Source organism: Ranitomeya imitator, chromosome 6 (genome assembly GCF_032444005.1).
Source record: "Ranitomeya imitator isolate aRanImi1 chromosome 6, aRanImi1.pri, whole genome shotgun sequence".
In the NCBI taxonomy this organism is placed as follows: Eukaryota; Metazoa; Chordata; class Amphibia; order Anura; family Dendrobatidae; genus Ranitomeya; species Ranitomeya imitator.
Window position 1 is genome coordinate 64,829,712 of NC_091287.1, and position 10,629 is coordinate 64,840,340.

A 10,629-nucleotide genomic window follows, 5' to 3' on the forward strand; every position below is an offset into this window, starting at 1 on the left:
CACAGACATTCAGATAGGATACTTATCTAGAGAAATGATAATGTTGATAATTAGAATAAGAATGACATGGAATATCAGAGCTAGGACCAGAGAAGTGATAATGGAATCATCATATTAATGATAGAAAAGAGACAGAAGCCCAGGATTGAGAATACAGAAGATACCTGTGAGGGGAGAACATAGGGGCAGAATGTGGAGGAGACTATAGATTTGCTCCATGTGATTGATCAGAACGTTACTTCTATTATTCTGTTGGTGTGATGTATTCATGGACTTGTATTTCGCTTTTATCTCTTTGTGTAATATTTACTAGTAGTATTGTCTGTATTTGATCGCGCTGATGTAAACACATATTAGGCTTCCTTTGGTGAATATTACTGCTGGCAGTATTGTTATGAAACATTACTCTGCTGATATAGAGGTATGATTTGCTTTCTTCCCTGTGTTTGCAGCCCAGGCTCAGTCCAATCTGCTGGGGAAATGCAGGAGACCCCGGACAGCGTTCACCAGCCAACAACTGCTGGAGCTGGAGCATCAGTTCAAGCTGAATAAATATCTCTCCAGACCCAAAAGGTTTGAAGTGGCCACATCCCTGATGCTCACAGAGACCCAGGTACCCGTGTGATGCCATGCTGCTGTGCCCCGATGTCACATATGCCCCTTCTGCTTCTCTTCATGTATCCTGAGTTCTAGCTGTATCAATAGGACATGCTGGGACTTTTAGCTCCACAGATCGGGACTATATTATACTGTGAGCTAGAATAACGCTGCTTTTCTGTACTTTGCAGTATTGTGTGGTTTAGGCAAAGGAAACTGAGTTTATTGAGAGATCAACTATTATTCATATATTGCATCTATCTATTATCTATCTATCTATCATTTAGCTATCTATATCTATCGATCTATGATTTGTCATCTATATCTACATTATATATTTAATCTCTCTCTGTTATCTCTTACATACCTCTATAATATTTATCTGCGAATCCATTTACGTTATATCTGCAAATTTATTGGAGCACACAGTGTGCTATCTATCTACAGTATCTCTCTATTATCTATCTATCTATCGATCGATCTATTTATCTATCTATCCCATTTCTATCTATCTCATATATATCTATTATCTATCTATTTATCTATCTATCCCATTTCTATCTATCTCATATATCTATTATCTATCTATTTATCTATCTATCCCATTTCTATCTATCTCATATATATCTATTATCTATCTATTTATCTATCTATCCCATTTCTATCTATCTCATATATCTATTATCTATCTATTTATCTATCTATCCCATTTCTATCTATCTCATATATATCTATTATCTATCTATTCATAATAATAATGCTATTTATCTATCTATCCCATTTCTATCTATCTCATATATTATCTATCTATTTATCTATCTATCTACAGTATCTATCTATCTATCTATCCATCTATCTATTATCTATCTATCTATCTATCTATCTATCTATCTATCTATCTATCTATCTATCTATCTATCTATCTATCTATCTATCTATCTATCTCTATCACAGTTCCGTTATAGTAAATAATGTTTCCTTATTGCCATGGATGTCACTGATTGCTACAGTTGTTCTGTGGTTTTGCATGTAATACTTGGATCTCTGTTATCTCTCTTGGCACACACCACTCATGATTAATTAGTACCAGAGTTTTGCCAAACCCTTAAAGGTATTTGATCAAAGTAATTTGATACATTATAACTGACACCTCATTACTACGTTTTTCTCTTTTTTTGTACTGTTGTCAATTAACATTTATTATTATTATTGTTATTATTCATGATTTTTTTATTGGCTGAAATCCCCTCCTCCTCTTCTGACTACATTGTATTGTAATTGATGCATGATGGGATCAGCTTCTATAATCTCATGGCCCTTGTGCTGTAGCGTGTGAGCTTTTGTGGTGAACCTACAATAATTACTCTTTGCACATTTAGTATTTGATTGCTTGGACTAATAGTTGCAGTATGGAGGATTAAAATATAAACTGCACAGGACATGGTATATTTGCTGCTTAGATGAATAGCAGTCCAATTATAATTATTATATTGCAAATATGAGGGCGTGATATGATGTAATTTACAATGTTTAAGATAGATGGAGGTGATAGATAGATATGGGATAGATAGATATAGATAGATAGATAGATAGATAGATAGATAGATAGAAAGATAGAAAGATAGATAGCTAGATGGAGGTGATAGATAGATAGATAGATAGATGGAGGTGATAGATAGATATGGGATAGATATAGATAGATAGATGGAGGTGATAGATAGATAGAAAGATAGATAGATAGATAGATAGATAGATAGAAAGATAGATAGATAGATAGATAGATGGAGGTGATAGATAGATAGATAATAGATAGAATAGATACCGTAGATACAGTAGATAACTATATGTGGTAATTAAAATGATCTTGATAACAGTAAAATAATATAAATTAGCAATATAGCATCATAGATCATCCACACAGATGTGTAAATAATGGCACTATAATGTCACATAGGGAAGGTTATGAGAACAGTGCCCCCTATCGCTTGGGATTTTAATAAATAATTATAATTGTGACATTGTTACAATCCTGTGCCAATGTTAGCATTTGACTGAATATCCTGTAGTATTGTCTCATTATCTAATCTGAGCTTCCAGTTTATATTAGGGGAGATGTATGAGCTATATAGTTATTCTATGGGTTGTATCAGCAGCACACTTGGTGAGGACAGAAGCTGCCAGGTCAGATTATGAGATCTATATTATATATACAGAATATAGGAGGAAGGGGCTAAACCTGGTGTTTCATCCTCTAGTCCAGAACCTTATTTAAAGGAATAGAAGTATGTCTCAGGGGCGGCTGCCTGGTGCATGGATGATGGGCGAATTCAAGGATAAATGAAGTCGATCAGCTTAGAGACCAAATCAGTAATTACTGGTCAGGACAAAAGCCTTTTACATGTAGATATGATCTGTTTGTTTACTAACAATAGTAACATTCTTTACACATAAAGAGTACTGCTGTTTGACAGGACATACTTAATAATTATTGCCATGGTGAAAGGTAACAGTACAGTTTTTAATATGATTATTGTACTATAAAAATTAACCACTTGTCAATCTTCCTGAAAAATTGCTACCTGCAAATTCAGGGCTTGTTATCTTATTATTATTATTATTATTTATTGTTATAGCGCCATTTATTCCATGGCGCTTTACATGTGAGGAGGGGTATACATAATAAACAAGTACAATAATCTTGAACAATACAAGTCACAACTGGTACAGGAGGAGTGAGGACCCTGCCTGCGAAGACTCACAATCTACAATCTTATGTTATGTTTATGAAATGTTTTGCTTTCAGGAATTTATTTTTTTTTGTAAAGCAGCCAAAATGTATCACTGGAACTTATTGAATATATTTGATATGGACATATGCATGCAGATCATTGTGTGCTGTAAGGGAAGAAATTGACCAATATATATATATATATATATATATATATATATATATATATATATATATATATATATATATATATATATATATATATATATATATCAGAATATGCGTGACCCTTAGGAAAAAAAAACAAGTTTAGTTACTGAAATACTTCCAACTCTTGACCTCTGCCTTTAAAGAAAAGCATTAACAGCAGTGTTAGCGCCTGATGATACCTCTGTAATATGTGACTATTATATATACATCTGTGTAGCTAAGAGGCGTTGGAAAGGCAGGGGTCTTAGTAGCTGGGTACCAAAGGAATGGGGGCAAAAAAAAAAAACAGTTTTGCTTTGACCAGGGTATTTAGAAACTGGACAGTTACCTGAACTTTAGTTCCATTTAAAGGCAAATGCTACAAAGTGCCATGTATGGCATAAATGCCTGTTAGATGCGGCTCTTTACAATGTGAATGATGACGTAGCTGCATATGTGGATATCTATTCAATGTTTGAAACTCCCATAGAAGTGAATGGAGAGTGATGCACAGGAGGTGAAAGGAGAGGCAGGGGTAAGGAACACACAGGTATCAGATATTTATGGCTTTTTATGGAACTGCCATACAAATAAAGTCCTGCTTTTGTTACCCAGATAGCTTGTCCTACTCCTGGCCACGGGGCAGGCACAGGCAGAGGAGGGCCCCTGTGCAGGAACAATATATGGGCCCTTTGCAGTCCAGTAGCTCTCCATAATGCACAATTCCATCTGCTTTGGGAGTGTCTTAGTAGATAACATCATCGAGATTGGATTTTCCAATCGGGATTAAAACATATTTTTCCTGCTTCCCTATATATTCTGCAGATAAGCTCTCACATTGTCCTCATGGACATCAGTTCTACATCAGACATAGACATTGTTGTGGAAAAGAAGCCTAATGACGTATGAATAAGGTCAGGCAGGGGTGGACATGCAACCTGGGGCCCAAGAGATAAGGGGGCCCACTTACTGTGCACTCAGCCTACCGTGTGTCCCAGCTCTAGCACCAAATTATTGTTACACTATATAATATTATTATGTAAGAGCTGACACTATTTCTTATACAATTTTTCTCTATTTCTAAAACCTAGACCTATTAATAAATTCTATTTTTTTTTCTTCCAATGTTTAATATTCACAATCTTTTATTTTCTAGGAAACATCTCAGTTTTGGTTACAATAGCTATATTGCTTGTTATAATATTTCCTGGGATATTGGCTTCCAAATATCTTCCTTATTGTAGGATTTATTCATTTTAATATCACAGGTATCATCCCAGGGGAAATATTCTCATAGTTTATTACCCCAAACTAACATAACATGTATGTAATGGTGTAGGGTATGACACACCATTCAGTACAGAAGGACACAATCCAAGCCCTGAAGGTTGAGGCTCTGTAGTCACTGCGGCCATTGCCAAATGCTTTCCCGGCCTCACACCCGATAATGTTACTCTCCTGTATTCAGCCTCGAATTGGTTTAACCTAAAATATGATCAACATTGGAAAATAACATTTCAGGTTCTGCCTGAAAATGGTCTTGGTGTGAAAATAATAGACTTGAGGTCACAAATGTATTCATGCATTTTGGAGGAGATTTATTGGGTTTGTTTGCTAGTCTTGAAACCAAGGCTTGCTGGAAGAAGGTGTGACAGACTTATTAAGTGGCTCTTACCAGATTTGTATACTTTTAGGTTGTCTTTGTGCCAGAAAATTCCACCAAGCCCTAGTTCTGATGAGAGTGTTTTTCCCATATGCAAAAAAAAAAAATGGTCCAAGTGTCATTAGTGGCTTGGATCCGAGTATGGTCAACGTTTCATCCATTCTTTTCATGTATGGACATAAATACATTTCCACGCTTCTCCTATCCTTTGCAGTGTTAATCACGGAGAAAAGACACACACATGTCATCCATGTACTGTCCGTCATTTTTACGTACCCATAGACTTACCGTATATTGGTAGTTTTTATTCATCCAGTCAATGGTCCAAAAGGTTCTCCAGCATCAAAGCTAAGAAGTTAAAACTTAACCTTTAATCAAATAAGATTAAAAACATTGGGAGAATGAGCACATATACTAACAATAATAAATATATATACAGTATATATATGTATACTGTGTATTTATATACAGTATATATACTGTATATATATATTTTATCATTTATGATTACAGGCTAACTGTTACCTACCTTCCTTTGGTGCTGGAGAACATCCCTTTTTGGACCATTGAGCTATTGACCTGGAAGCCAGACCACCAGACCAGTATATACTCCATGCACCACCCCAGACCACAGACTGTCCACCCTGAAAGTCTTCTGGGATACTTTGACACTTTTTCTACTTTGGTACTTTTCATCCATGATGCCGGTAAAACAATTGGACATGTCTTCATCCGTTTAGGCTACTTTCACACATCAGTTTTTTTGCCATCAGGCTTAATCCGGCGAATTTAGAAAAAAAATGGATCTGCCAAAAGTTCCTGCCGAATCTGCTTTTTTCTCATAGACTTGTATTAGCGCCGGATTGTGACAGATTGCCTCACGTTTCATCCATTTTTCGCCGGATCCGTTGAAAATGTGTTTTCCAGCGGCCGGAGAAAATGGACATAGTAACGTTTTTTTTGCCTGTCGAAAAAACCGACATAGACGACTCCGGCGGCATCCGGAGTTTGCTATAATGCAAGCTTATGGTGTCGGATCCATGAAATGATGAATCCAGCAACCAATTCCGTTTTTTTCAATTGAGCATGTCCCATAGCAGCATTTTCAATTCTGGAGTCGCTCTCTCTCTTTCTCTCTCTCTCCACGGACCAGCTAGTGCCCGGATATCAGGTAGTTGGATCCGGCAAAAAATGGATCCGTCACATCAGTTTTTCACAATTTGCAACGGATCCGTTTTTTCAAAAGTAGCCGGATTCAGCCTGATGGCAAAATCCTGATGTGTGAAAGTAGCCTTACACGGACACATGGTTTGTGAAAAAAACACAGACATGTGACTAGCCCCAAAGACTAAAATGGGTATGTGTTCTATAAATTATTATTATTTATTTATCTATTTATTTATATAGCACCATTAATTCCATGGTGCTGTACATGAGAAAGGGGTTACATACAGGGTTATAGATATCGTTTACAGTAAAAAATATTTACAGTGACAGACTGGTACAGAGGGGAGAGGACCCTGTGCTTGCGGACTTACATTCTATGGGATAATGAGGAAGAGACAGAAGGTCGGGGGTGCGGTAGCTCTGGCGGTGGTGAGGCGGCAGCTCTGGTGGTGGTGAGGCAGCAGCTCTGGTGGTGGTGAAACGACAGCTCTGGTGGTGGTGACGCGGCAGCTTGGGTGGTGGTGAGGCGGCAGCTTGGGTGGTGGTGAGGCGGCAGCTCTGGTGGTGGTGAGGCGGCAGCTCTGGTGGTGGTGACGTGGCAGCTTGGGTGGTGGTGAGGCGGCAGCTCGGGTGGTGGTGAGGTGGCAGCTCGGGACACGGATAGAACACGTATTTGCAACGTGGACACCTGAAAGAGGCCTAAGACAGTTTGTTGGGTAACATTATAGAAAATTATTAGATGAAAGCAGCACTAAAGCAAGTTCCAAAAACAAGACTTTTTTTTTAATCCCAAAAATGTAATGTTTCATCTGTTCTCTAGTGCTACGGTAGAGCAGAAAAAGTTGCATTTTCTTGACATCGGGATAAATAGATATTTCGTTTTAAGAACTTTCTGGAATGGCGATTTCATTTACCACTGGTTGTAGAATCACCTTTTAATATAATAAAGCCAATGATTATTCCTGCTAGAGGATACACAATCAATATATCATAATGATTAGAGGAACTAACCAAAAAATATTGTATCTAAATCAAAAGGATAGCAACCTGTTCTACGCAAAGTTCATATAAGCATATAGACGTACACGTATTTTTGAACAACAATAGAAAAAACTTTATTAACTTGTATAAAAACAATAATGAATATTAAAAAATAGCCAATAGTGCTAGAGTGAGCCAAAGAAAAACAGAAATGGCATCACCATAGGATGGGCAGAATTTTTACAAAAGTACGCATAACAAACTGTAGTGCAATATGTCAGTACATGGATAATAGACTACGGGGTAGGGAATGAAATACAAACTTCATACAGTCAATAATGCCATGTTGCAAACCAAAAAAATCCCCTAATGCTATAATCCATAGATCTCCAGTACGTATATAGAGTAATACACACAGTGAAATGCAGAGTAAATATAAGTATAGCTTACCAACACCCAAATGGCGATGCCACGGCCTCTATGCGCATTTCGGAAGCGTGCTTTCGTCAGGGAAAGTCAGTTTTTCTTTGGCTCACTCTAGCGCTATTGGCTATTTTTTAATATTCACCTTTTAATATGTTGATCCCATTCTTCTATTTTGTATATTAGGTTTGTCAAGCTGTGGTTAGCCTGACAAACTATTTTAAAGGAAACAAGAATGAGAGGTCTGATGCAAAAGGATAAACAAAAAAATATGTTAAATATATATTTCCAGCAAAGTGCAATTATTTTATGAGCTGCACTTTATGTTTCATGCTTCTGTAAGGCTCCATTTTTCCTTATGACTAAACATTTCTTATTTTTCCAATAGGTAAAGATCTGGTTCCAGAACAGGCGTATGAAATGGAAGAGAAGCAAGAAAGCCAAGGAACAGGCCGTCCAAGATGCAGAAAAACAGAGAGGAAGCAAGGGCAGCTGTGAGGAGAAATGTTCAGAGGACAATCAGGAAGACAAGTCCTCCAACTACCACCTACATCCAAGAGGGGAGCCACTCAAAGCAGGCAGTCGCCTACCTAGAGACTATACAGACAGTGAGGAAGACGAGGAGGGCCGGGAAGATGAGGAGGATGAGGATCATGGAGATGACAAGCACTTCTACCACCATTCATCTGACTGTACATCTGAAGAGGAGGAGAATAGTCATCAGCAGAACAGTCAGCTGCAATGAGACTGTATTCCTATACAAAATTTCTGGAGAACACCTTTAAGTGTTATCATGGACTCAGAAGGCTTATGGCCACAGTGTTATAAATGGGAGCCATCCTCTCCCTTACTAGGATTATCAAAGACAAGGAGATATATTGATAAGAAAATGTAATTTTATCCACAATGAGGCTTGCTCCTCTCCCTCTGGTCAAGTTCATCCATTGTCGTATCTTACCGATGATGCTCAGTGAGCTCTTCAGTGAATGTGAGGGGCAACACTGTTCCATTTCCATTCTAGGTAGGGATTTTAAATGCCGCCCATACACATTAGACTAATGTAGGCTAAACCCACCCATACTGATAGATTCAGCTGACAGTCTAATGTGTATGGGGGTCCTAGTCAGATAATTGTCGGTGGAGTTAGGGATCCGCCATGTCCATTTTCGGACTACTGATCCTTTTGTTCTCTAGGGATAAACCACCTCCAAAGATGTCTGACAGCAACACTCTCATAAAGAAAACTCTCCACTCTCCTGTGCATTGGAAAGACGGCCAAGATATATGCTGGCCGAACAATCAACCGATCCATCGCTTGGGTCAACAGCTATCTGAAGTGCATGGGGAGCTTAAAAGAGTTGTCCCACAAATAAAGAACATTTTAATCAATAGATTTTGGAATTAAATAATTTCCATAATTGGTTTTGCTAAAAAAAATGTTCCTGGGCTGAGATAATCTTATACATGTGTCCCTGCTGTGTACTGCGTAATGGCTGTGTCTGACCGTACAGGGACAAGGTCTGATCATACCACAGCTCCTGGGCAGGGGAGGAAGCAAAAGACTATACAGACAGGACAATATGGGATCACATCTGCTGGTTTCTGGAAGTAAAAACATTTCACTGCCTGTTTAAAAGCTTGTTTTACCTCACAGAAAGAATCAGCTGTGGTCCCATGCTATAATATCTGTATAGTCCTTTGCTTCCTCCCCTGCCCAGGGGATGTGGTATGATCAGACCATGTTCCTGTACGGGTCAGACACAGCCATTACACAGTACACAGCAGGGGAACATGTACAAGATTATCTCAGCACAGTGACATTATTTTTAAACACATCCAATAGTGCAAATTATTATTATTCCAAGATTTATTGATTAAAATGTTGGCGTGAAAACCCCTTTAAGTATGAATAGACTGAGGAGAGAGGTGATAATGGGACATGGATTCTCTATGTCATGACCACTTGTGTTTATTCTATGTATATGTTTACTTTCTGAATGGTAAACCTGCTCGAGATACTGGGACTATATACTGTATTTTTGTATATTGTATTTATAAAAGAAAAGATACCTCTACTTATGCATGCTAAATTATTATTTAGCTTTCTCCATCGTAATGATGGTGTGTAAAATAAATTTGTTTTATATGAGAATTATTTTCCTAGACTTGTCTTTATATTATCTATCTATCTATCTATCTATCTATCTATCTATCTATCTATCTATCTATCTATCTATCTATCTATCATATATATTATCTATCTATCTATTCTACGTCCGTCCGCCCGCCCGTCCGTCCATCCGATCTAATCTATCTAGGTGGCTCAGTGGGTAGCACTGTTGCTTTGTAACTCTGGGGTCCTGGGTTCAAATCCCACCAAGGACAAGATGTGCAAGGAGTTTATGTGTTCTCCCCGTGCTTGCGTGGATTTCCTCCCACATCCAAAGACATACTGATAGGGAATGTGGAATTAATGGTGCTATACAGGTCCTTCTCAAAAAATTAGCATATAGTGTTAAATTTCATTATTTACCATAATGTAATGATTACAATTAAACTTTCATATATTATAGATTCATTATCCACCAACTGAAATTTGTCAGGTCTTTTGTTGTTTTAATACTGATGATTTTGGCATACAACTCCTGATAACCCAAAAAACCTGTCTCAATAAATTAGCATATTTCACCCATCCAATCAAATAAAAGTGTTTTTTAATAACAAACAAAAAAACCAACAAATAATAATGTTCAGTTATGCACTCAATACTTGGTCGGGAATCCTTTGGCAGAAATGACTGCTTCAATGCGGCGTGGCATGGAGGCAATCAGCCTGTGACACTGCTGAGATGTTATGGAGGCCCAGGATGCTTCAATAGCGG

General features: G+C 37.7%; 1 protein-coding gene across 1 annotated transcript in view; it reads left to right on the forward strand.

The window, feature by feature from the left end:
- The window catches only part of MNX1 (motor neuron and pancreas homeobox 1), a 12,539-nt gene extending 3,371 nt beyond the window's left edge, over positions 1 to 9,168 (forward strand). Inside the window, exons 2-3 of the mRNA XM_069732451.1 lie at positions 453 to 613; positions 8,137 to 9,168. Coding sequence (XP_069588552.1) covers positions 453 to 613; positions 8,137 to 8,493 — 518 coding nt within the window. The 3' untranslated portion in view covers positions 8,494 to 9,168. The remainder of the gene's footprint in view (positions 1 to 452; positions 614 to 8,136) is intronic.
- The last annotated feature ends 1,461 nt before the right edge of the window (positions 9,169 to 10,629 follow it).